The sequence below is a fragment of the Passer domesticus genome, chromosome 13 (assembly GCF_036417665.1).
Source record: "Passer domesticus isolate bPasDom1 chromosome 13, bPasDom1.hap1, whole genome shotgun sequence".
Classification (NCBI taxonomy): Eukaryota; Metazoa; Chordata; class Aves; order Passeriformes; family Passeridae; genus Passer; species Passer domesticus.
The window spans coordinates 8,515,706-8,543,398 of record NC_087486.1 but is presented as its reverse complement, the minus strand read 5'-3'; the positions used below and the strand labels follow the sequence as shown (position 1 = coordinate 8,543,398).

Below are 27,693 nucleotides of genomic sequence, written 5' to 3'. Positions count from 1 at the left end.
GAAGACATATGGGACCCAAATGAAGAGCTCACCTTTTTGACCTCATATTTAATAGCAAGTTTAATCCTGCTCAGACTTGGCCGGTGGTGCTCAGGGCACAAGTGGATGTTCACATCTCCGTTCAGAATCGCCTCCACCTCCTCAGTGTCTCTGCACAGGTCCAGCACCCCCACCACAAAGTCCTTGCATTGCATAGATAACTTCCGATAGTCGTTCTGAGGGAAAACAGAAAAAAAGGATTTAATTGTGTGCTGGAAAGCTGGGCTGCAAACAGCAAATGAAAAAGGGAAGAGAGAGCAATTGTGAGCAAGGTTGCTTCTGCAAAACTGCTGCCTGGAAGAGTAAGAAAGCATTTGATTTACACAGCATGTTGATGGCTTTTCACAAAAGTACAAGAACTCCTCCAGACTTAATTAGCAATATCTCTATCAGCAGCATAGTTTGCATGATAATAGAACAGGTTTTGCAGAACAAGTAAATAATTTCTGGGGAAATTTTGATTATAAGCGATCAGTTGATCTCTGCTCTCTGTATGGTGTATCTTTAGGAATGTAAAAATATGGCAAAAAAATGTCCTACTAACTGGTTAAAATATACAACAAACTTTTCAGTTTAGATTCTTTCCTAGTAATTCCTTCTTTCGTAACTTTCGAGACGTTTCAGACTGGTACAAGCATCACACACAGATGTGTTCAAATGAATAATACAGTTGCAATACCAACTTCAGCCTCAAACCTTAGAATTTAGTTAAACATTCCTGAAAGAGTATCCAGATGATCATTGTCACAACACCTCTCCAAGAAATGGAACTTCAGAAACTCAACATGATTTCCTGTGAAATAATTTCACTTTGAAAACTCAAATTACACTTGTGGGGAAAGAGATAACCTGTACCTGACTTGACAGAGGACTAGAAGAGCAAGTTCCCTGCCTTGAATTAAATTGTGATTGATTTTCACATGCTGACACTTAAAAAAATGAGGAAAGTGCCACCATCTGAGTAAATGTTGTAAATTAGAATACGATTAAGGCTCCCATTCATATAATAACAAAATGATGATATTAAAGGCTCCATGCAAACAATAAGCATAAGACAAGCTCTAACTGACTTGAGAGGTCTTTTCAAATTAGGTTTGATGAGTTAATTAAATTCAGTACCTCATCTAATTAAGCCAGCAGCCAAAATAAGAAGATAGTTAAACCTGGCTTTGATGGAGTGATAAAGGTAACTTGGCTTTATGCTTCTGTATTTTCTAAATTATCAACTCTATCATTTACACATAGCAACATATTAGCCTTCGTTGTTACACAAAGTTCTCAAAGCACTGTACAAACATTCATTAATTAGAACAGCACTGCCTAAAATACTTAATTAGATGTGGCTTAACTTCTTTGGTCAGTTTTAACCCTTCAGAACTGAGATGATAATGAAATTTTAAAATCAGTTGGTTTAATGACTTTTTCATAGGTTTGAGGTTACTCCTACCCTGAATGTGTGTGTGTCCCAACTTCGCTTTTCATGCATGGAAGAGCACAGAATAATTGAATAATCACAGAATAATAAACACAGGAGCCCAGAAAGCCCCTCAGTGGAGCATTCTGACAGAAAAGGGAAGAAGCCATTTCTGATCTGTGTTTAGGAGAAGGGGCTGAAGACACTGGGGAATAGTGGGGATTTTACTGCTGGCACCTTCTGCAAGGTGAAACTTGTATGCTTACATCCTCTTATGTATCAAAAAAGTTTAGATCTGAGTTCCTCTCTTTGTCCTTGAGTGCTGTAATCAGACCAGGTGTTCTAATTGTGGTTTTAACGGACAGGAGCAACAACTTCAAATCTTCATTAAGAGGAGACCTGAGAGAACAACAAGCTGATCTTTATTTGGGTGAATGCCCCATTGCAGAAGCTGGGGCACCAAGACTTCCATAAATGTGCCAAGCTAGAGCATTAAGATGCTCTTGCCTGTTCTTATGTCTCAGGCAAAAGATGGTCCATTTAGGTCTAAATGGTCCATTTACATCGAAATCTAGTGCCTGAACATTTTGTGGAGATAGACAGGATTTGTGCAGTAATTGTTTACAAATACAGGGTGAGGTAAGGTCTGAAATGTAAATGAAAGACAGATTGTACTTTATGGCTTCAAAGCACTCCTCTCAAATCAATTCCATGCTTTAATCTTCCCCACACCAAGATGAATTTCAATAAATTGAAAGCTTACCTCTTCACTGAAAGAATAGATGGCCAAACAAATATATCAGCCTCAAAATAATTACAGAACTAGTGAAGGACAACAAATATAGATAGATCTGAAAACACGTGTAGGGTGGGAATGAAATGCCTTGCTGCCACAGGTAATGGAGATGCTTAATTAGCTCAGCAGCTTAAAAAAAAAACAAGGTTGAGAACTCTGCTGGGCTTTAATGCCATTCTCTATGTACTGTTTGCAAAGTTCACAAGCTTATCTCTTAACCAGAACATTTTAGGTAATTCTCATCACCACTTCCACATCATCTGAGCAACTATTTTGTATTAGATTGATTATTTTCCCCCTTCTTCTTTCTTTGAGGAAAGACATTTAGTAGCAACTGGGAAAGTGTTTCCAAAAGCATCTGCAAATGACAGGTTCCCAGCTGGCAAACTCTATCAAGACCCAACTTTATGCATGTCTCCAACCTTAATGTTTTTATTGGTTCTGTACATTTGTAGAAACTATGGATGATTTCCTAATTAAAAAATTTTTACTCTGATTTTTAAGTAGACACAAGCAGGCATACATCCTGTCCAAGGTACAAGCTGTAGAAAGAATAAAATAAAATAAAATAAAATAAAATAAAATAAAATAAAATAAAATAAAATAAAATGAAATAAAATAAAATAAAATAAAATAAAATAAAATAAAATAAAATAAAATAAAATAAAATAAAATAAAATAAAATAAAATAAAATAAAATAAAATAATAAAATAGCCTCCAGCAATTCTGCAGTCAGGCAGGTGGGCAGATTACATCTCTCAGGAGACTGCTAAGACAAGTCTCAAAGATTGCTGAACCTGTTGTGTCTTCTGATGATCCCTTTTACAAAATCATTTGTCATCTTTGTTCTGGCCTCCTTAATGCTCACAGTCATCATAGAAAATCCTGATCACCCTGATGGTGAGAGCACACTCAATGACTCTCCTCATGTCAGGGTATTTCTCTCAAGCACACATTATTCTTTACTTAAAACTGAGATGAACAGAGGTCTGACAGCCAAGCTTCTCCTGATCCTGGCTTGCAAAGCACAGTTCTGGTGACGCAAGCAGAAATTCTGTACCTGCATGCAAAATCCTGACTTGTGAGTTCTGACGCACAGGAAAAATCCCAAGGAAGCCAAGAAGATTTATTTACAAGCAACATCCAAGTTCTGTTGGTATTCATGCCAGCACTCTTTATTTCACACCTTTGCCTGTATTTCACACATTTGGAAGCGTCCAAGATGCTGCTTTCCCTGCAGGGAGCAGTGCTGGGACAGTGGATGGAAGGCTGCACCCCAGGGCAGAGATTAGCCAGGGGTGGAAGGAAGAGGTGAAGAACAAGGATGCATTTCCAAATACTTCCAGACACTGGTGAGCAGTTACAGAACTTGGGGAAATGGCCTGAAGCTGTGTCAGGAGAGGTTTAGGTTGGATATTAGAAAAATATTCTTCACCCTGAGGGTGACTGGGGACTGGAAAAGCCTCCCCAGGGCAGTGGTCACAACAACAAACCTGACACAGCTCAAGGAGCTCAACACTCTCAGGAACATGATGGGATTCTTGGGGCTGCACTGTGCAGGGCCAGGAGCTGGACTTTGATGATCTGTGTGGGTGCCTTCAAACTCAGAGGATTCTGTGATTCTGTGATTCTCTGTGATTCTTGTTACACCAAGGTTTTTGAAGATCATAAACCCTGAGGACTCCCCTGGCTCTGCCAGAACACAGCGGGGCAGATGGCCACTGTGTCTCGGGGTACAGAGGGACAGTCCCCACTTCAGCACTGCCCTGCCAGCCAGGCTCAACCTCTAAACCAGGCACTTCATGGCCCTGCTGTCTAAATAAGTTTTGTGGAGAACCATCCTGGCTGCAAGCCTGGACAGGCAGTGGGTGGCAAGCAGGGTCAGACTTGTACCACAACAAGAAACTCAGGGCTGGAGACACAAAATCCAGCTCAGTTCTCCTGGCAGGGCAGCAGAAGCAGACACAGGCAATGGCAATAACCCAAACGTTCCCAAGCTCCCCCAATTAGGTGCCATATTATGGAAGTCTGAGGATTAAGAGGCTCATAAACCAGATGGTTTTTTACAGTAATGAAAATTGCAAATTACACATGAGAGATGCTGGGGCCTCATCCTGACAGGCTGAGTGCTGTCATGCCTCAGAGAGGAAGATGAGGGATACAACCAAGTAGGCAAGAGAGCCAGTCTGTTTCAAATAACACATGGAAGACAATTTTATTTCCAATAGAGGCAGTGAGCAGAGCAGGATCAGGATAATGCCTGAGAATGTTACAATATAATTTTTTAAAAAACTAGGATGTAATAAAAGGATTCCAAATTAGTAATTTCCTGCTTCTTCTAACACTGTTGTGCATGTGGAGTTAAAAATGTCTAATTTTGCTGTTTTGAAAAGGCTGATGGTACTTGTCATTCACTGCAATTTCTCTGAGTACCCTATTATTATCTGTTGATTATGTTCTAAATGAACTCTGTCATGTCTCCACATCTGTTCAAAACCAACCAGATTCTTTCAGAAAAGAGCTGTTTCAGGTCAGAGGGATGGAGTCTGAGTAAAAAAGTTAAGTGAAATGAGAAAAACTAAGACTAGGAACCTATCTGGCATTTCTGGGTAGCATTAAATTTGCTGTGCAAATGAAAGCTGTAGGCACATTGCACAGAGTCTCTTTTTATGTTTCTTTAAGCTCTTGGCTCTTTGTATTTATTCTACATCACACATAGCACATATATCAAGGAGAGAAATATTGCATTGCTTAGATTAGCATTTTAAGAAGAGACACCAAATAAAAAATGAAGAGGTAATTCTGTAAATATGAACAGAAAACTCCCCCAAGTAAAAATTACTGTAGAAAGAAAATAAAGCTGAGAGAAAGGAGGGGGACAAAAAGCAGAAATATTTCATGCAAGATGTGAAATGAAATTGTTAAATAAACCACCATGCCAAATATTCAAAATGCTTATAAATATTTACCAATTAGATACCACATGAAATACGCACAAACCTGTACAGAAAAGCTGTGGGACAGATTTCCTTCTGAGTACTTACAGTGTCTTTGACTGACCATATGGTTGGGAGTGAAAAGCACAAGGCCTGTGGCAGGAAAGGCGATGAGAGAGGATGCTGAGGAAGAGCCCTGCACTGATCCTGACCATGTAACATCCTCTGGAATGCACTGAGCACCCTCCCAAAGAGCTTTGCCAGCTGCTGACACTTTTGAATACAGCTGAGTACATTCTTATTGTTTCCAGACTAAATGCCTACGTGCAGAGTCTATGCCAAGGCTGTACAGTTAATTCTGCAGAAAGCACATCCAGTTGGTTTATGTTCCCTTTCTCCTTAAGTGGCAGCACATCAGAGAAATATTGGAGCTCTGGGTGCATTGTGCCATACCCGTGGGCATGTCTCTGAATTTAGAGCCCACTGCTCATTTAAAACATTTCCCCGCTCAGGTGCAGGTTGCTAAATGTTTCTAGAGGTAGGAACAGATGCCTCAGTTCATTTTCAAAATGATCCAGACCTTGACTTCTTAATCTCCAGCGTGCATAATATAATAAGCAATCTGTTCATATACAAGAGTTTAACACTTCACAAGTGTGACTCTGTTGCTTTCCAAGCAATTTGGACCCTTCTAAATGAAGCCAAGATAAACATGGCCATGGTTTGTCCTCTGAGCAGTGCCAGGCTGCAGCATGGCAGAGCACAGGGGCCTCCAGGCAAAGGGGGATTTTAGATTCTGTCAGGAGACACCAAGAGATGTGGCCAATATAGAAGCCCAAGGACAAACCAGCATGTGTGTGTTGACATTATTCTTCTCCAAAGAAGCCCAGAAAACAACAACATCATTTGATTGAGGACCAAAAATTTTCTGACTTCCAACAAGCCATGGAAATAACATCCCTTGCATCATTACAAAGATTCCAATGGCAGTGGCACTGACTGATTTACAATGAGACTATTTTTTTTGGTGTCCTTTATTCTTCTCAGCTTTCTAGCTGCAATTCATCTCTTCATATGCACTGCAGAAGCTCATCTCTGAGAGAGCATATCCCTCCACAAGGGGACAGAGCAGTGAGGAATCAATCAAACCACTTGGATTTCATCTTATACCAATTCACTGGTAGATACATCAAGTCCTTCAAGAAGCTCAACAAGATGGTGGTAGTAATTCTAGTTGTGGGGTTGAAAATCTTTTAGAATTGTTACCATGCTTTTGCAGCATCATTTGCAGGTCCAGGTGTGTGTTTAATCTTCAGCAATAACATTCCAAGAACTTTGAAGTGTGAACTGTCAAAAGCAGCAGAAAGGACAGGTTTGTACCTCCCTGTTTCATTTCTACTCTTTTGCACTTTAGCTCTTTTCTACTCTAGCTCTTACAAATCTACAAACTCTACCAATAATACCTTCTGGGAAATTATTAGTATTTTTGATAAATGTAGCTTCTGTGGGACTAAAACTAATGAATAAATTTTGGAAGGTGTTTTTCCATCAATAAAAACAGGAAAGGAAAAATACTTTACTTTGACCTCCCCTTGGAACAATTCCTTTAAAAGGTGTCTGGGTGGTTTTTTTTAAATCTAAAATTAATGGATGGATTATTTCAGGAAGCAAAAGCAGGAATCAAACAGAATCCTTAAAGTTAAGGAATGAGACTGAGCACGATTCCTAACTCTTCAATCAAAGTTTTAGACTCCCTAGGATAAGAAATTTCAGAATCAGTCCACTCTCAGCCTTTTGTATTACTTCTATTGATTTTCTTTACTATCTGAAACTTAAAATAAGTTTCCTGTACATGCGAACTCCCTCTACACTGAAATTAATGGATGATTTGACTTATCCAAAGTTCTCACCCTGAACAGAATACAGTCTTTCTTTTCATACCTGATGAGTTGTCAGAAAAACTCCTCCATCTCCTCTACTCCTTTCCCCCAAAGTCACCTTCAGCCTGACAGGTACCATTACTGAGCATCCCTGTGCAGGAACATCAGTGCTATTCAAGAGAGAGCTACCACCCCATTCCAAGTCTCTGAAAATATTTAATTAACCTAGAACAGAAATTATATTGGTCTACAATTCCTTTTAAAAATGAGAATATTTAAAGTCTTAAGGTTGGTATAGCAGCTTTTCAACATAAGATGGCATTTGATGCTTGAGGTACTTCTCTTTCCTATCACCTCAGCTTGTTTTCAAGCACACATCACAAATAAGCCACAGCTTTTGATTCCTCAGCTAAGTGAAAGGTGTTTTTTTTCTTGCAGATTTTCCCTAGCTCATTTGAATGTTTATGCTGAAACATCTGTCTTCAGAAGATAAACTATCAAGTCCCTGGATGTCTTATAAAGAGGACAGAGGTATTAGTGAAATGTGCATGCCAAATGTGGGGCATCCACAAATGTGGCCAAGGAGAGGGCCTGTCAACAGCTTCTCTTTAAATGCAAACTGTGCATTTCAAAATAACACTCTGATGGTTTTGTGGTTGAAGAAGAGTATAAGATCTGGTCATGTCAGCAGTAAAATCAAGCTCATGATGATGCAGTGCATTGCTCCAAATCCCTCTCCATGACATCCAAACATTTGCTCTCTGCTTGTGCGGGGTTATGACACTGAGAATCACTGGTTACCTGGGAGAAAAGGCCAACTCCCACCTCACCACAACCTCCTTTCAGGTCATTCTGCAGCTCTGATGTCAGAGATTCATCAAAGCACAAAGTTACCTCTAGGCCAAGCTTCTCATTTCTCATGCCATCCATACTTTTTCTCTCTGACATTTTCCCATGTATATTACATTCCTGATCTCTTTGTTGCAAGCTTCACTGGGGAAGATTTCTATTTCCTATACAAGTTGAGATGAAATAGCTTCCTTGCACTAAAAGAATTAGCTGCTCTTCCTCAATTGTGTGGCTCTTTTCAGCTCAGCTGCTTGAAATTTCTGTTTCCTGAAAATCAGATGGGGAAAATACAGGAGAAAATAATGGATTTAAATTCAAAGTAATTGTTTGCTAATGACAGCTTCATTTATCCCTTAGGCTGAGGTAAATTTGGCACCTCCAACTTGCTTAAGAAACACACTTATAAGTTCAAAGGTGCTATGAGTCCCTCTTCGCACAGGAATTTTGGCTACAAGCAGCACATGCATATCAGGAAAAAGACCTCCTAAATCCATCCTGCAAGTGAATGTTGGCTTAACTGCAAGCCACTGCAAGTCATATTAATAATGAAAATAACCTTACGTTTTCCAGGTCTCAAACAGCCAGCTGCCACAGTTCTCAATGCCCAGCAAGGAGAGCTTCTAATAAAACTGGTCACAAGAATCAGAGTGGGTGAAATTGTGGTTCCCATGGCACATAAGCAGCAACCAAGCACTTTGGAAAAATGTGATTCCAGCTGCTGAGTCCTGGCACAGAGCATTCTTGACTATAATGAAATTCTCCCCTCTCTAAGAAGAGCAGACCTAGAAGTCGTGCTGCAGAACCTTCTTGAGCAGAAATATGAATATAAAAAGTGCATAATGATATCTCTTTGTTCTGAAATGAGTTCAGATCCTGGAGTTTGGACAGTGAGAATGAAATTATGCCCAGTGGGTAATGAACTGTTTTCATGATGCACTGGTGACAATTTCCCTGCAACGAGTCATATTCCAGAAAATTGCCATTTTTGATCATGTAAATACCAAAAAAACCATAGATACTATAGTACCTAGCACCATTTTAAAGCAATATGAAATTGTTTGTATACCATTACTGTTTATCCACAATTCTCTGAATAGTCTGCCTGGACTCAGTGAGGATAAGTTCATCATAATTATCTACAATAACAACAATTAACAACATAATGAGGGATAAACTAAATCACTTCCCATCTGCATCCTATTTGATGTCAGACTTGAGATCCTCAGAACGTGTTACTTCGTTTACATTCATTAATATGATATTGATTCCCTACAGTGCCTTGGATAAACGTACCTGACTCCATTCTCCCATCTGCTGATCTAACATCAATATTCTATTCAGAGCAATCATCCTCATTATGCTCATTTGTAGTACCAGTAGATATCCCTTCCCAACGTGAATAATGAGCAGCACTCTTTGGAAAGCAGTCATCTCGCTCATCATAAACCTCCTGCCTCCTAACTATTCCCAAAACCCAGTGCTGGTACCAGCTGAATGGTTGGCCATTTGGTGCTACTAATTAAATGCAAAGCTCACCAATGTTGGATTGGAATGATATCACATAGTGATTGCAGCCTATTCTGTCTGTTTTCCTCAACAAGAATTGGATTTTGGCTTTCTGAAAAATATCTTCATCTTTGGTGCTCTAAGGTGGACCCCTCTTGGTACCAGTCATTGCTGCGGGGAGGAAGAAGGGGGATTGTGTTTCTGTGCCATTTTATATCAGTAAGTGTGCTGAGAAAATTCTCTTAGATGAGTGGTGAGTGTGTAAGGGCAAGCTCAAAGTCAGAGGAGCTCTGAGATCCCTGCAGAGGCCCCAGCGACTGAGATGGAAAGGCCCAATGAGTCTTTCCTTTCCAACAGCCAGCTCAGGGCAGCAGGAACCCTCCTTGCTGCACTGCCATGCACCAGTTTGAGCACTGGGACTCATTTTGTTTTCCACGCTCAGTGGGCAAGAAAGGAAAACACTCTGTCACTGTTAACTAAACACAGGCAAGTGGCCAAATCACTGTCCCTGCTGCTCAGAGCTCTGAGCAGCTGGCAGCAGAGCTGGCAGGGAATGCAGGATGCTCCGGCCCAGCTCCACGGCACAGGGACAGGGCAGCCAGGAACAGCAGGAGGGGGCACAGAGGGGTTTGTCTCACCTTTATTGCTTACAGACTGGAGAGACAAAGGTTCATCCTGTGGGAGATCCAGATCATTGGGAGAGATTGTGCTAGGGATCAATCCCACCTACTGATACACCAGCCCATCACACCTTGCTGTGATGGATCCAAGATGTGAGATGTTATTCCTCATTTTTATAGAGAGAGGAATCTGTGAGCAGTGGTCAGCCTTGGATCACACCTGTTGGTCACCCCACTGCTTCATTGCACATCATTCTGTCAAAGGGTGAGGAAGAAATCATGGCTTCAACAAATCTGAAGATGATGGTCAAATGGGTCATGATTTTGCCAGCTACTGAGTTTTTCTCCCACATTAAAGCTGTTATAAAGATCAAAATGTGACAATCATAAGATTGTGGTAAGCTGAACTTTTTACATTTAAATTTTGAAGGTATTTCTAAACTATTTGTATAGGGATTTTCCAGCTCCTCAGAAATGGGCTCTTGATGGAGGATGGGCTGCTTATTTGTAAGGAAACACTGAAATCCCAGGAGGAAAATTACCTTAAAGCAATTTCAGCTGGTTCCAGATTTTACACTTATTTCTCTACCTGGCTAAAGCATCACAGATTGGCTTAAAATCTTTATATGTAAAAATGTTTCTGAATTGCTTGGCAGTGGTGAGGCAACTGCTGTGCTGCTTCCTTATGTGACACTTTTCTATTGCTCTCTGCTTCCCAGATGTTTTCTCCCATTAATGATTATAAGACGATTCCGTGTTATTTTATATTTTTATGATCATGTCTGTTGTTCACCTAAACTAAAATCCTGCTCCAGGGACGTGTTCAATCAAGCTGGAAGCAGTAAGATGTAAGTGTTGCAGTTGCAATGTTGCTCATCCTTAACTGAGTAGGAGTAAAAATGACTTCCCAGGGAGCTGTAAAGGGTAATAAACATTGCACTGATGGTGTGCACGCTGGCATTGCCAAAAATCTCACTTGCAGTAGCATCACAGGAAACAAATGTGTCCCAGCCATACTCTCTGGGAGAGCCAGGTATTTCCAGAGTTACATCTGTCTTGCCATCCTCAAATGCTGAAAGTTTCCTTCAAGTTTTTGAGATTTTTTTTAGGGGAGCAAAACCATTGAGGCATTAATTCAAATATTCTATTTTCTTACACTGGTGCATTGTCTATGCTTTGATGTGTAGAAAGAACCTTTTTTTCCCTTTTCACTCTTTCAAAAGAGAGAATGGGCTGGTTCCCCAGGAAAGTAACGAAAACTTTTTCCTGCATATAAAGTATTTTGATAACTTTAAAGAGGTTTTCTTTTAGCTGGGAGATTTTAACAACAACGTCACCTCTAAGGTAGGTGCAATAACCTTGTGGGCAGTGGACATTATCCAATTTTATGTGACTGCTCAGTGGCTTGTGCTACCAACAGAGTTACAACTTCCACGAAAAATGGTCTTAATTTCCCAGGTAGAGGTGTGGGTTGTAGATGACTGAGTTAAACCCTTCACTGTGAATCACAGCACCTACTACTCTGCTTGACTGTGAGCGGACACAGACAGATGCTAACACACCTTCACACACAGAAATACAAATCTGGATTTCTCAAGGCAGCTCCAGACATCACAGCTTTGGCAACAGTTTTACACCCCTCTGAAAAGCTTTGAAGATTTTTTTTTCTCATGCAACATTTTAAAACCATTTTTCTTGGGCAATATGCCAGGCAGAAAATTATTTAATCACAGAACCTAAAAAGAGCACTTACCATAACAACGCTCAAAATATAAAGGACATTTCTTAGTTTATAAATATGTAGAGAGCAACATAAGAGTCACAGATTTGGTGGGGTTTAAGGGCAGAAACACTATATATATCCTTTTTCCACAGTCTCTGCTACATATCCTTAGAAAAATGTAACCACCATTAATTAATTTAGCTATCAAGACAAAGCTGATGTAGCAGCTATTATTAGTGAATTTGTCTCTGAAAAAGAACAGCACAGAGAATGAGTTCCTTCTGCACAGAGTGAGTCCCACTCAGTGAGCCAAACACTAGATTTCACTAGAAGGCTTAAATATATTCTCCTTCTCCCAGGCTATTTCCATTATCACTTTTAATTTCCTCTCATTTTAATACCTAATTTGTTCCAACAAGAAGTTAAACTTGTAACAATAGGAAATTTGTTTTCCTGCTTTACTGGGACTTGATTCTTTCCTGTACTATGAGTTGGTTAATTAATTGGTTGTACCTGTTTATGCATTTGCTTTGCACAAGTGAAAATTAAAATAAAAAAATCATAGGTTCTAAATGTGTGTGTTTTCATGGCAGTGGGGAAAATTGGCTTATAGGTGAGAGGGGGGAAAAAAGGATCAGTTATTTTTAAAGTTAAAAACCACCAAACCACATCACTGACTCCATCACTAAAAAAAATTAATTATATTCTTACTAAAGATTGACATAGAAAAATTAATATTAAAAAAATCACTTGTGACTAGTGATGTTCCTATACTCATTTGTACTGGTGATGCTTAATTTTCAAAACAGGCACAGGTAAGATTGAGAGCTGTGCAAGAGAAATAAAAACAACAGTAAAAGGTAATGAGTACATTCTGCCTACGAGACCAAATTTTTGATGTTCCCTGCTGCCTTCTCTTCTTAAAACCCAGCAAAGTGAAACATGAGGAAAAAAAAGAAAGCTGCTTAAGTAAAAAAATCTATCTCTTTAAAATATGCAACTCTTGTCTGGAAGAAAAATAAAGAACAGAATGTCTGAAAAATTAAATGAAAACTTAAACAAATGCCATATAAACACACTAAAGCCTTTAACTTGCTGAAATAATAAATATGAGTCAGAAAAAAGTATTCCCAAACATAACAGAAGCAAGATGTCTGCCAGAGAATATGTTGAGGGCAGAGATTAGGAAAAGATGAAAAGATCACTCAAGGAAGAATGGGTCAGAGCGGAAGCATTAAGTGATGGATTTACAGGAATGTTCATGAGGCTAATTAGAGAGGTTCCCACGCCCGTTTCTGGTTCCAATGGGAGATGAGTTGCAGGCACCAGCTCCCATCAATCAGTCCTGAGAGCAAACAAACCTCAGCCTGGGTAGGAAACAGAATTTTTAAGTGCAGCCTTGCTGGTTTACAGTCTGAGGGTTTTCAAGTATTTTTCTCTTTCCCAGTTCACTGCTATCCTCCATTCTCTCAAAGTATTTCCCCCTCCTACTATTTTACTCTTCAGTGTTTTATTCCATTTTCCATCTTTTTATCACTCATTTCAAAAGACCAAGAGTCTAATAATGATTTTTTTAACTCCCTGCAGCATGGACCCAGAAATACTGAGAAAATGGACTAAGTAATTTCTCTTAAAAATTTAAGTTAAACATCCTGTGAAGTTAACAATTTATAGTTAGGTAGAATAAAAGCTGGAGCTGACTCCCTGAGGCAAGAGGAGTGCCAGATCATCCTAACAAGTCACAGAGCCTCAAGGGCTGTTTTGTCACTCTTTCATCATCATGAGGACAGAGGGATTTGAGGCTCAGCTGCTTTGCATCACTGCAGCCCCAGTGGAACCAGAGGCAGCTCAGGCTCATCCCTGCAGGCATCCACACACTTGACTTGCTGCCCCACCAGCCTCCCATCCCTCAGCCAGCTGAGCCTGGACCTGGTGCTCACCTGCACATGAGAGCAGACTCACTGCCACGACCTGCTTTTGGATCCCAAAAGCTTTTAGAGAAAGTGTTTTAGGGGAAAAGAGACAGTAAGAAACATATAAGTTGGAAACAGAACATGTTATGCTGTAGTAATTGCACAGACAATGTTGGTGGGAGCAGTAAACAAAGACTACACACCATATGTCTTCCAGGTGGTGATTTTGATCTTGCTTTTAGTAACATTTTAGTCAGGAGGAGCTGAGATCTGATTTACTGCTTAGGGTGAGATCTTTTCTAAGCCTCCTTTGCTAGTCTCTAATTTGATTTGTCTGGATTGCTAAATGGAATGATTTGCCTGATTTACTTCAGCATCACAAGGATGCTTCCTGACACACACAAGCATGTGGTCTAATTTGAGAGCTTGCAAGGCTGTAAAACAGTTCTGGCTGTGGAGGGGGATCTCACCAGAAAAAAGGAGTACACAGCCACTGCTTTAGGAAAAGTAAACAGAACTATTATTCTGGGTTTCACTCAGTTTCCACATTGTGGACAGTAATATTAAGCTGATGCTGCTATTAAAGACAGTTGCAAAGGCATTTCCTGCAGGCTGTTTGCCAGAAATTCAGTCTCCTAAGGCTTTTGATAGACATTTAAAAACGATTCTGTTGACACTGCTTTTAATATTCCAGTCTTGGAAATGAGTCACCTGGCTGTGACCAGCTGGTAACTGTGCAGACATCTGCATACGTTTTCACAGCGAGCTGCCACGAGGGAGATGGATTTCTCTGGACCAAAGAGGAGAGCAGCTCTCATCAGCCTGGCTCAGGGTGGTGACTGCTTCAGATGGACAAATCCTGGCCGTGTCATTCACACAGCAAGTGACATCAGACTTATTGATATGAGCAAAACAAACAGATTTCGCTGGTAGATGGCAGAGGGATTATTTACTTTATGGCTGAGGTCTAAGATCTGCAAATGTTTAAAGAAATTGAAATGTACAGAGATGGGTTTTTTGAGCAAAAAAGGGAGAATGAGAGGGGAGAATTCTTCTTCACATATAAATCATTAGCCTAATGTCTGTTTTCCTCCCTTCATGGAAAACTACAAAGCACTTTAATTTTGTCCTACAATTGTTTTAATTGTCCTTTTAACTTTTTAATTGGGGTGTCCCTCAGTTGCCTACTCAGATTTTCCTACACTCTGCAGAGGCACGGTCGCTTGGAACCCTTCAATCCACACGGGATCTTCTCTTTCTGTGTTCCCAAGGGCAATACAGAAGGGACCCATCCACTGGACTAAAGGAGGCCCCCAATCTGTTCTGCCTTTGCTCCAGTGGATGTTGGTTTGGTCTTTCAAAACACAAAATTTAAACTAGAAGAAGAGAGAAAGTCATGAACTGGTTCTTAACTTTGAGTTTCAAGTGTGATATACAAAAATGACAAAGCACTTAATTAAGATTATTTTTTTTCAACTTGGGCTGCCTCAACTACAGAGGAATATCATTGCATAAAGACCTGCAAACATACACAGCGACTCTGATGTTTGCTTCTCTCTTCTGAAATCCATCTCTTAGGGGTTTCCCACCCATCCCACTTCTACGTGTATTTTCACAGAAACAACTGATTGCATATTTTTCATTTTACTTTGGGGAAGGGGTCTTATTTATTTCTAGACTAATGGACTACATCTTTCATAGCAATTTTTTTCTACAATTAATAAGAAAAATTGGGTTTTGGCAATATTTTGCAAAGCTGTTTCATCAGCTTTGCAGCATATTACTGAATCTTAGCCATTTAGGGTGATAAAAATCTACTTAGCTTCTATCACAGTAAAAAAACCTAAAGAATGGATAAATTGGCCTAGCACAAGTAACATGAGTTTTCTTCTTTAAAGTGGTCCACATGGCTGTTTTGTTTCACGTTTCTCTGCACAAAGAGGCAACTTGCTTAAAAATATAATGTTCTCTAAAAATTAGCACATGCATTGGCTTCTCATTTTGGTGTGCTGAAAGGTGCATAAGAGATTTGGGGCAGCAAGCAGCAGGCGAGAGGCACTGCATTTATATTTTAATTAGCTCATGCTAGCAGTTTCTTCAGAGGTTACTAAATTACTATTTGTCCACCTACATTATTAAAATTTTGTGTCTTTCCATTTCAAGGACTCTTTGTACCTCCTGAAAAGTGCATTTCTGCAATTGCACATAATTTTTAAGTTATGTTCTTAAATAATCCCATGTGATAATTTTATAAATCTGTTGAGTACCAATTTTAATTATTAACTTTAGGAATCAAACATATTGAGATTCTGGGAAAATTCTATTTTAGTCACCAAAGAAAGCTCCCTAGAACTTGTCTAATTTCATAAATTTTCTTCATTTGTGGGCTTCTTAAATACGTTTTCAGCAATTGTGTTCTTTCCTCAAAATAAATTCTTAAATTGTCATGCTCTGTGAAAAACCCCCTACTGTTTTATTAATACCCTATTTCACATCACACTGATTATGTTAATAAGAATAAATATTTTTACATAAATACATAGCTCTGAGGGTTTTTTCTACAGTGAGAATACATTAGAATCTTGAGAAATTTCTTATTTCTGAAAGAATTAATATATCAAAAGAATGTGTAATCTTTGTAGAAAATTAATGGTAGGTGCTTCACTAACACATATGGATGTGTGCTGAACCACAGACCTTTCCAATAAGACAATGAACTTGGAAAACCTGGAAATGCAGTCATTTGGCAAATGGTTTCTAACGTTTTGGGGGTTTCCCTGGTATTGATTTATTCCCATCCATTTGCCAGTGCAGAGATATAACCACCATGAAGCTCTTCAATATCAGATTGTTGGTTTGCTCCTGGAGGATGTGTGCCCCTGCCATGCCAGTACAGACCCCACTGGCAGCTCCAGGAACAAAAGCAAGGATTCTGGTAGAAATATATTTATTCTTCTCCAGCCATACATTTATCAGGACTGACAGGCATGCAATGCTTGAGGCTGCTCATGCTCCTCTCAATATACAGTTGTCTATGAAAAGAAGCTGGAGCATTAATGAGATATTATTATTGTTAAGCGTGGGCATGAGCCTCCAGTGCTTGCACACTGGAGAAACCCTCACTCAAGCAGTTGGATTCACTGAGCCCAAGGAGGTTGCTTCAGTCAGACTGAATCCAAATAAAACTTCCCCTTCAAATTATTGCATTATTCCTGATGCACATGGGGAAAAAGAGTTTGCAAAATTTCACCCTGATTTTATTGCCAAAAAGATCTCAGGGGTTTGGGAATTTTTTCTGTTAGAGTTGCTAAAGGGTTGCAAAGCCTGAGAATATATTTTCTTCTTGCTTTTAAATTGGAGAGCACAGATTCATAGAACCATTTAGATTGGGAAAGCCCTCTAAGATCCAGCTTTAAACATGACTGCCAAGGCCACCACTAAACCATGTCCCAAGTGACACATCTACACATCTCTTAAACCCTTTCAGGGATGGTGACACAGCCACTTCTCTGGGAAGCCTCTTCCAGGGCTTAACCCCCTTCTTTGTGAAAAGATTTTTCCTAACACCCAGACCAAACCTTCCCTGGCATAACTTGAGGCTGTTTCTTTCGTTGTTTATTACCTGGGAGAAAAGACCAACCCCCACGTGGCTACAGCCCCTCTCAGGGAGTTGTAGAGACTGACAAGGTGCCCCCTGAGCCTCCTTTCCTCCAGGCTGAGCTTCCCCCATCTCCCTCAGCTGCTCCTCATCAGACTTCTGTTCCAGACCCTTCCCCAGCTCTGTTGCCTTTCTCTGGACCTGCTCTAGAACTCCAAAATCTTTCATGGAGTGAGGGGCTCAAAACTGAACTGGGATTGAAGGCAGCCCCACCAGTGCCTGGTGCAGGGGGGTGATCTCCTCCCTAGTCCTTTGTAGTATAGAGCTACAAATCCTGAAACGGATGCTTTAACACATGAATAGTTTTCTTAATTAGAAATGATGGATTCCTGGTGAGCATCCTGCCCCAGTGTACTCACAACATGGACTTTATTACCCCAGAGTCAGTGATCCTGATTGTAGCTGCACAGTAGCCATAAGTCAGGAAAAAAGTCTAATGTTGATGGCTGAGCCACTGAAAATGAGGGGTTTAATGGCTAATTTAGATTAGAAAGGGAGACAATGCTCTTTACATCATGTAAATGACATACAGAAATACTGCAAATGGCATTGGACATTTACAAACTCATTATGATAATGGAAATCTCAAATAACTTGTAAGAGAGTTCCACAAGCTCTACTCTTACATTTGGCATGATGATAAACTTTATAGCTATTTATTGATTGTTTGTCTTTTCCTTTTTCATGCAATTCATCATGAATAGATGCAGCACCAAACCATTAAGATGCAAGGCAGTTTAAATTATTTCACAGAGAAGCAAAACTTCTTGATTTATACCTTTTATCATTGTAGCAGAACTAGATGTACTGGATTCTTAAAACAGTCTCTAGAACTCTGCCTCTAAAATAGATTGCTCAATTAAAATACTTACCTTTCTTACAAAAAACAAGTCTCCATTTTTTGAATAATCTCATTTTTATTCCTGCTGCAAACTAGAGATTCTAAGCAATCACAGTGTGCAACACAGAAACTTAAGCTTCTGCTGTAATATGCAATGTTCAGTTCCAAGCATTTATTAACTGAAGAATGACAGTGATCTGAATCTATGCATAGCTAACACATCTGGCAGTCTCTGCCAGTCTTTCTCCCCCACCTCTCAAAGAGCGGCCCAAAATTTGATGAAACATGTAAACTACACAATAGCCTGAACACTCTCAGCCCAAGGAAAAAGGCACAGTGGTGAGTTACCTTAAATTCAGTTTCAATGTTGGCTAGCCTGGCCAGTTCATTGCTAAGCTCTAGAGCAGTAAGGACAGGGTCTTCACTGGACAGAGACAAATAAGCAGCACTGGCTAATCCTTTGTAGGCATTCATTCTTGAGCGAGAGTGACTAAAGGAGTCTTTCCTCTGCTTTTCCATACATTCATTGCACTTGCAAAAATAGTCATGTGGCCTTTCAATCCGTGCACCTTTTAGGAGTAAGATGTGAACAATTTCATACTCCTGGCAGTGGGCAGCAAGTATGATGGGGGTAATGTCATGGGAGAACCGAGTTCCATCTTCATCGTACGCATAGAAATCATCATCCCTCAGCTCCTGCTCGAGGGGGCTGAGCGTGAGGCGCTGTCCTTGCGCGAAGGCCGGGTGGTTCAGTATTGCTTCCACAATGCGCACGTACCCTTTACTGATGGCTAGCAGAAGGGCATCCCCGACTCGGGCGAGGTTCTCCTTCTTGAGGAGCAGCTCTGTCACTTCCAGGTGCTCGTTCCCTACGGCCAGCTGGAGGGCGTTCTGTCCCATGTAATCGACACAATTGAAGTTCAAGGTTTTGGATTCCTCCAGCATTTTTCGCACGACGGGAATGTTGCCATACTCCGCGGAGTCGAGGAAATGCTCCTCCTCTGGCGTGAGGCTGGTGCCTTTCTCGTTGAACATGTAGGCAGGGCCCCGGATGGCCTGGCGCCGGCCCTTCTCCCGAAGGGTGGCGTGCCTCCGATGCATGTCTTTAGAATTGCTGTGTCTCAACCTGCAGAAAACCAGAAGGGAAGGTTGGATACATCCTAGCAGAGTCACCATTTCACAGAACCTGACAGAAGGTTGGAAATGTGTCATTATGACCACATCTGGCTAGCTTTTTATGGCCTGAGCCAGTTACTTAAAATCATTTAGGACACACATGGAATAAAGATTAGCTTCTGAACAAAAGACAAGCTCTCCTGTGATTTGTTCACCCTTCCTGATTGCAACAAGGATGCTCAGCACATCTGTGACTTGATAAATAGGAAAAGAAATGCACATATATATAATTTTCCATTTGTATTGTTTAGAACTTCATTACATCGTATTTAGGACTAATATACACAAGACACTATTTCTCTGAACTACTCTTCTTGAATTTTCTCCTTGAGGGCATGAGCCCTAAAGAAAGTTAGCAGGACTCTCCCTTGTCAATAGACCTTGGATCAGGCCATTATACTATGTTCCATGAAGTTTATATGTTTCTAATTTTAAACACATGGTAACAAGGATAATTATATTGCATATTCTGCTAAGATTCAGCTGGTACAAGCAAACCACCTATTCATTCCCTGCTTTTTTTCAAGGTACATAACATCATTTTTCTGTTTCCTCATCTAGAGCAGTTTAATAATGAGCTGTCTAATTTCTTACTGAAATACAGTTGACCACTACTTCAAATACAAATACTCAAATCCAGGGAGAGTCTAGAAAAACACAGGAACAACTCCTGCTATAGTGTCACATCAGTCCCCAGTAAGCATCTCTTAGAGAGCTACTGCAGAAGCACAAGACACAGATCTTTCACCACAAACAGAAGGCAGGAGAAAAAGAGTGATAAATTTCCTCACTGATTATGTGGCTGAAATGCCCTTCACTTGAAGCCGGTGAGATGAAGACAAACTATTCTTATTCCACCTTCTCTGGAAGTTCCAAAGAGGGTACATGGGTGAGAAAACACACTTTTGTATGAAATAAATGGAAATCCTAAGTGTATCTGTGCCTTTAAAACATTCACATTTTGCATTCAGAGCTGCCTCAAAGTGGCTCTTTTAAAAAATGTTATTGCAGCAGCATTTCAACACACTCACAGTGCCTTTTAGAGTCTAAGTGTGGAGTTAATTGCCATCCAGAGCCCACGGAATGTGCAGCCTAAGTAAAAAGGTAAAAACAACACCTCTTTCACAGACAGCATTTGCACTCAGCCCAATGGCAAGTCCTAAATCACTTGGGTAAAATCTTCAGGAGCCTCTGAGCTGCAGTGGACAGATGTAACAAATAAGCAGGTGTTAATGCTCGGTGGGTGGCAAAGGTTCATCCTTCCACACTCCATCTGCTCTCCAAGCCAGTTCTGACCTTCAGTCAATGAAAAGTTCATGTGCTGCTCTGAAAAAATACTACAGAAGTTGGAAAGTTCTGCAGTGAGTGATGAGAGGGAACTGTGCCAGGATACAAAGTGGAGAAGGTCCATTGCCTTCAAGAATAGGTAAAAAAGGAGTAAAGGAACCAGCAAAAACCTGACAAAACACAGGGTTATCCGAAAGTCAAAAAAGATCCAGGACACTGAAATTCTCAAGGTTGCTGTTATTATGGAACTAACATATATTTATAATTTTAATTAATCACTTTTGTGCTGATATGGACTGAAGACTTTCAAAGAAATTTTATAGCAATTTTTAAAGACTTACATTAAAATTTAAACAAATCCTAAGAAATCAATTTTGTGACCACACAAGGTTGAAACAGAGGTTCAGAATCAAGAACCTCTCCCTCTAAGCTTTGGTGCATCACTGTAACATCTTAATAAAAGCTAGTAGGAACTGAACACACCATCCCAGGCTCCACTGAGAGATAAAGTGCTGTATGAATCTTAAAGCTATTTCCTTCCAGTACGGCTTGAAGTTGAAGAAGCACACAGAGATGAGGGATACAAGAATAATGAAGGCAATGTTGTTAAGTGAATTAATTCCCTAGACTGCATGAAGTTTACTGTAGGAGAAAACAATAACAACTAAATAAATAAAGTATGCAATTAACATATCTGAGTTTGATATAGAGTTGTCTAAAGCCAAAACATGCATGGGGTAAAATTTGGGGCCCTTTGAAGTCAACATTATAAGTTTCATTGATCAATGGAATTCAAATTTTGGAAACATAGATGCGTACACACACATATTTTCCTCAACAATTAGCTTTCATCTCAGAAGCAGCTCCAACGAGGCCAGGACGAGTAACATGTGGTTAAAAAGAAGTGCTTAACCATATGCACAAATGCTTTTCTAAACTGGAGCTCCTGTCCTTAGCTATTCAGGACAGCATTTACGTTTTAAACATGTAGTGGAACCTTGCTGAGGTCAAGCAAGGACTGCACATGCGAAGAAACACTTCTGAGCTGTGACTTGGTTAAGTGAGGAGTTATAGAACCAGAAAGCACTTTAAAAATTTACAGCCTTGGGAGTTCCTGGGTGTTGAATTAAATATCTTAAAATGTTAAGCAACTTGAAAGGACGAGGTAGTGATAATTTAAGCCATCATTGCTGGGATCAAAACTAAATCAGTCCAGCCCAAATGGGAGCCCAGTAATCACCCACAAGTGCAGCAGGATTGCATGTGCCTGAAAATTTTAGGATAGTTAATTTGATTATCTGCTTCAAGCTGGAGGAATTCCACTGGGCTTTATTGATATTCAAACCCCATGTATGGTAAGACACTTGGCAACCTTATATTTGTTGTTATATTTAAGTGTCAGTACTGGAAGCAACTCAGCATGGTCTATAATTTCCAGCAGTGAGAAATCTATTAGATATTTTTCCTGATGTAGAAGTACAGTTCTTGGTACTTTATTTTTTTGTTAGAAAAACTTTTCACTTATGTTGTTACCTGTAAAGGACAACCCAGATAGATGGGATAGATAGTCTTATAATCACACCCAAAGTAAACATAAACCCACATAAAATATTACTGTTGGCCTAGTTAAGATTTCTGCCTGAAAAAGAGGTTAGAGTTTGGCCTAGAGCTAATTCACACCTGTTTGTTGTATATGTAAAAACATGCCAGAAAAAGAGGACCTTCATTTCACTTTCTTCAATTCAGAGAGAACACTGGTTTCATACACAGTTTCTAACACCAGAAATTGCATCAGAAAAAGAGGAAACAGGAAAGAACACCTGCTCTTCACGGAGATAACGACTATCCAATATTTATCTTGCCATAAATGTTCTGCAGGGATGTCCCTACAGCACAGAGCTGATCTCCACTCCCTGCAGCTAAGGGCAAGAGCACCATCAGCCAGAGGGCTTCACCTCAGATGAATTATGACCCCCCACCCCCTTGCTCATCAGCAGAGAAGATCAATATCTCAGCTATCACACTTTATCATCTTTATAGAGAAGTAGAGATGAATAAAAAATTACACTTTTAACTTTGAATAATTTCATTAGACATGCTCAGCTGTCAAACCCTCTTCTGAAAAAAAGTTATAATTATGCTTGACCTGAGCACTGAATCATGACAAGAGAAGCAGTAGTGCAAAGAGCAAAGTATGCTGGAGCTGGAGCTCTTGGAAACTGAACCCTACTGCAATGTCACGACTGTACTCGACACCTTGTTCTACTCTGCTTTTCAGCTGTGTGCAGGCAGATTTAGAACTAATCATATTTACTGAGCCTATGTAATGTGCTCACTTAATAAAAGTAATTGTGACTTGATTGCATTTATCTTACCATTTTTCTTCAAAGGTGCTTTGGATTGAAATGGCTCTGTATTTGCATACTTTATTGAGACAGCTAGTGATCAAACTCATCAGGCACTGCAGTTAAATACTGTGTTTTTCTAGGAAAGGATGCCAATGCATGCAGTGCTCTTGGAGACAAAATGGCCCAGAAAAAGAGAATTAAGAATTTCAGAGCCTGAGCACTGCTTGCAGCAAAGCACATCCAGCTTTCCATGGCTGAGGGAGCCACAAGATGTCTGGACTCCTGTGGGGAGTGGAAAAGTATAGCTCTTTCTGAAAGGTGATTTAGCTCGTAACAAATCTTCCTCTGGGAGCATTTCAGTTTCTAATTAAAGTGAGTGAGAGCAGGTCCTTGCAGCTGGCTCTGACGGTGCTGAGGCACTCAGTGTCTGAGAGGGGAACATGGCATAACATGAGATTTACTCTTAATGTGGAGGCATTAGAAACACACTGAAGCTGAAACTTTCCTATCTTTTTTGCAGCCACACTCTCTTAACTGATCTAAGTGCCGACATGTAGGACAGGGTGGACATAACAAAGAAGTTGAGCTGCTTCACAGGGAGCTTATTCCAGCAAATGGCCTCTCCTTGACCTTCCTTTCCTCAGTGCTCCAAATTCTACCATTCAACACCTTCTGCTGCCTCTCTAGTCTCACACAAAAACCTATGGAAGGGCAGGGCTACCACCTGGAGCTGGGGCTTGGACAAAATGTTCAAAGACCCAAGTGCCTCAAAAGGCTGAATTGGAGTTTTCACACCTGGCTTTGAACCAGAGCTTTAAAAGTGTGTAGGAGAGGCTGAATAGTACCTGCTTGAGATTTCAAAACATCCAAAGCCTGTGAAAGGTATTGAAATCAATAGGTATTAGGAACTGCAGCAATTCTGGAATTCTCAGGTGATGTCAACCTTTGCTCATCTTTAAGCCTAGAAACTGAGCAGGACATTTACAAAGGCAGCTTTAGGGACATCTGGTCTCTAACTACACTTTGGGTTTGCCTTCACTATGTGGGGAGAGGTTTGCAGGAGCCCCCCTGTGACCTTTCAATGGCCCCCTTTGTCCAGAAACTACAGAAGAGACTTTGGATATGTAACCATTACTGTGCTCTATAAGCTCTGTAAGCACCCATCAGAGCAGGCTTTGATGAGACGTTAACTCTGCCTTGTTGAAAAGAAAATTTCAGTTTCTGAAAGCCATTTTGAAAGTACTGCCCTCACTTCCTACAGAGCCTCAGAAACTGTCAAATTGACACTTTACTTATTATTTTTCTTTCTACTTACATCAATACTTCTGAAAAGAATCAGGGCACATAAAGGCTGCAGACTCCCTGAGGCCTCTTTGGAATTGACACAGCTCTTATATATCAAAGGACCATTTTTCTCTGTTAACCCTTGGTTCCACACAGAAAACCTGGCCAGCCAAGACATGCCATAAACATGAACAAAATAGAAGGAAATTGGGTTCTAAAAGCAAACATGAACTGATATAAAAATCAATCAATTTAAAAGAATAATTCAAAATTTTCAGGATAAATATAGTAGGCTATTTAATCTTTTAATTAAAAATTGCAACTTATTTTGAAGTATAGACTTCAGACAAGGAACACAGACTGAACACAACTGCATACATTTATTATCTTATATGCAACAGACTACTCTGGCATTCCAAATGCTGCACAGACTTGTATTGCCAGAGTCCTCTGATACCCCTTTTTGTCCAGTATCTTAATCACCCTTCTAAATCTTACCTTAAGTCAAGCTTTGTCTCCCATAAGACAAGCTTTTTAAGTATCCTTTTTCATGTATTGCTGATTTGCTATGTAAACAGACTCAATAAAATTTGGGATGGCTGCCTTGATTGGCAGCAGCTTATTCAGAAGTTTTCTGTGCTTTGAAAAGCTGAAGTGCCACTTTATTTATTCTTGGATTGTGACCAACATTGAAAGCCCCCAATTCAATACTGTCAGCAATGTGGTCGTTCTCCTACACATAAAGTTGAGTACATGCCTAGGATGTATTATAAGATTTTTCATTAATAGATTTTTAGATGTAATTTATAGAAACTTTTAGCCTATGCAGGCAGATATTCATTCATTTGCAGAGTAGCCCTACAAACCAGATGCAGGAAGTAATATCCCCTCCCCATCATTCCCACTGCTCATACAGATAAAAGAAAAATTTGGAAAGACGTCTCTCTTCTCATGGAATTACAGGAGCAGCCAGCAAGACCACACCTTTCCAAATCTTTTTAGGGAATGGCAGCATGAGAATGTTCAGGAAGATAAAACAAGCTCTGGTGCCATTAAAAATGCTGATTGATGACACACATGAACACTTTTAACATCTTCATGACGTAAAGCATAAGGTCTGAGGACAACAGCCTAGAAACATTTAGGATGCACCACCAAATCTTTAACAGCATCTACATTTTCAAATCCTCCCTGGTCTCTTTTAGAAAGGAGGCAGCTCTGTCTTGTGGTTTGGGAAGAAAAAAGGAAATGGAATTTGGTTTTCTACCAGCTATCTTGCAGAAAGAAACATCCGCTGCTTTTCAGCTGTCTCACCCTCCTCTTTCTTATAAACTAATCATCAGCATTTTCTTTCCCATCCCATAGAAATGTCATGCACCAATACAAGACTTTTACAGCACGAGAGACTGACAAATAATCACTTTTGCTCTTTTATTCAAATTCTTCTTGTGTTATAAAATAAGTACTAGATTACTTTTTTCCCCTTCCTTCCTTGTTTCCCCTTAATCTCTGGTTGTGAAGTTGGCTAATTATTACAAATTTATCACATAACGCCTAAGATAGATGTACCAAGATTGAGGTTATTTTTACATTCTCTCCCATTGTTCATTCATTAATATGTTTGACCACCAAATGAACTGTCATATGAAGAATGAGTTCTATTTTTATTTTTTTTTTAAATCTGGCTTCGAGAACTAGGAATAATTCACCATCACTGTCGAAGTACTTCAAAACTCAGGCTTGGATGATACTAGAGAACACAACAGAGAAATACCTGTTCATTCATAAATTTTTACTAGTGATGAGAGAAACGAAAAATCTCTAATTGTTCAAGCAGGGGGCAGTGTAACGCTGATTTTCAACAAGCAGTTCCATTAAAAAGAGCAAGAAAAGCTTTGAAAAGAGCTAGTAATCTCTGTTCTGGCTGTATGCAATTTTCCCCCACTGATGCACCCTTTTATTTGCTCACTTCGTAGTTATCTCAAGACAGGAAACAACGTGCAGAGAAGGACCCCTGACAACCATTAGACTTTGCAATCTGCAACAGGCATGATACAGTGTCCCCTTTCACTTTTTTTTAAAAATTTCACCTTGCCCACATGCTTTCATAAAAACCAAACCCTTGACCATTTTACCCAGGTACAAAAGAAGACAACAGCGTGGCTCCAAACCATGTGGCAGGCAGCAAAGAACAAGCCCTGTGCGTTGCACCGAAAGCAAGCCCAGATTCCAAGGGTGAGCAGCCAAACCAGTGCCACACGCCGCCAGCCCGCCCCACTCCCACCGCCCATCCCCGGCTCGCAGAGCCCCGAGACCTCTCCAACCCCCGCAAAACTTCCCCGTGTAAGTGAGCAGCGGCGTTAGAGCCGCTTCTCCGAGGAGCCGAGAGGGGCAGGGGTGCACCCATCCCGGCCAGGATCTTACATGTGCGCGTCGGGGCAGGCTCCGCTTCGGGGCAGGCTCCGCTTCAGGGCCGGGGCGGGCCCGAGGCCGCGGGGCGCAGGCCGCGGTGCCGCTCGGCCCGCCCGCTGTCCGCGGTGCTGCAGCCGCCGCCGGAGCCTCTCATCCTTATCCCCTCGGCGCTGCCGGGGCACGGCTCCCCGCGAGCGCCCGGGATTCGCCTCCCGGAGGAAGAGCCGGCTGCGAGGTTGGCATGAGAGTTGCGTTGTCCTCCTCGTCCTCCCTCCCTCTCCTTGCCACGCCGCTGTCCTCCCGGAGGTGTGGATGCGATGCTGCTCTGGGCGCGCCCCTTTCTCAGGCGGAGGTGGGCGAGCAGCCCGGAGCCCTCCCAGGGGCTGCCCCGGAGCAGGCGTGGCGAGAGAAGCTTGCCGGGGAGGGCAGGGCTGCCTGCGGGCCGCCCGGCGGGCGGGGGGCTCCGCGCGGCTCTCCCCTCATGCCAGCCTCAGCCGGCGGTGCCGCCCCGCTCTGCGAGAGGCTGGAGCCGCTTCTCGCCGCCTGCCATGCCCAGGCTGGGATTGCCTGATCCCTTACCTAGGAGACCTTGCCTTTTAGGAAGCGGCGGAGAAGGGCTGTGTGTGTGCGTGTGCTAGGAGAGGAGGGAAAGGGAGTGTGAAAGCAACAACGCAAAATAATCAGTCAGTTCAATCACTCCCCTCCCTTGCGTGGCAGAGGAGAGCTGCCAGAACAACTTCAAGCTGCATCCAGGAGCACTGGGGCGTCGTTCTGCACCCCATTCTGAGTGGTAACAGCAGGTGTTCTTCCCCCAGTCACCCCCCGGGATGCTCCCAGTGCCTCCCACACAGCTCCAGTCACACAGGCTCTCCAAGTGCATGACCTTCCATGTCCTTCCCCACTGGTGCAACTCCCCTGCCCAGCTGCTTTGCCTTACCTGGATGTAGGGATGCCCACCTAATCATACAATAACCAAATAATGCCACCCTGCCTCGGCTGCCATGTCTCTG

The 27,693-nt window shown here is 41.2% G+C and overlaps 1 protein-coding gene across 4 annotated transcripts in view; it reads right to left on the bottom strand.

Annotated features, from left to right (window-relative positions):
* The window catches only part of TRPC7 (transient receptor potential cation channel subfamily C member 7), a 73,106-nt gene extending 45,621 nt beyond the window's left edge, over window positions 1-27,485 (bottom strand). For 2 of the 4 annotated variants that reach the window (XM_064387696.1, XM_064387697.1), the window contains exons 1-3: window positions 26,696-27,485; window positions 18,525-19,302; window positions 33-215 (exon numbers count right to left, since the gene is read on the bottom strand). In XM_064387696.1, coding sequence (XP_064243766.1) covers window positions 33-215; window positions 18,525-19,302; window positions 26,696-26,697 — 963 coding nt within the window. In that variant the 5' untranslated portion in view covers window positions 26,698-27,485. The remainder of the gene's footprint in view (window positions 1-32; window positions 216-18,524; window positions 19,303-26,695) is intronic. The other 2 variants (XM_064387694.1, XM_064387695.1) reach the window with 2 other exon arrangements.
* Window positions 27,486-27,693: the final 208 nt, after the last annotated feature.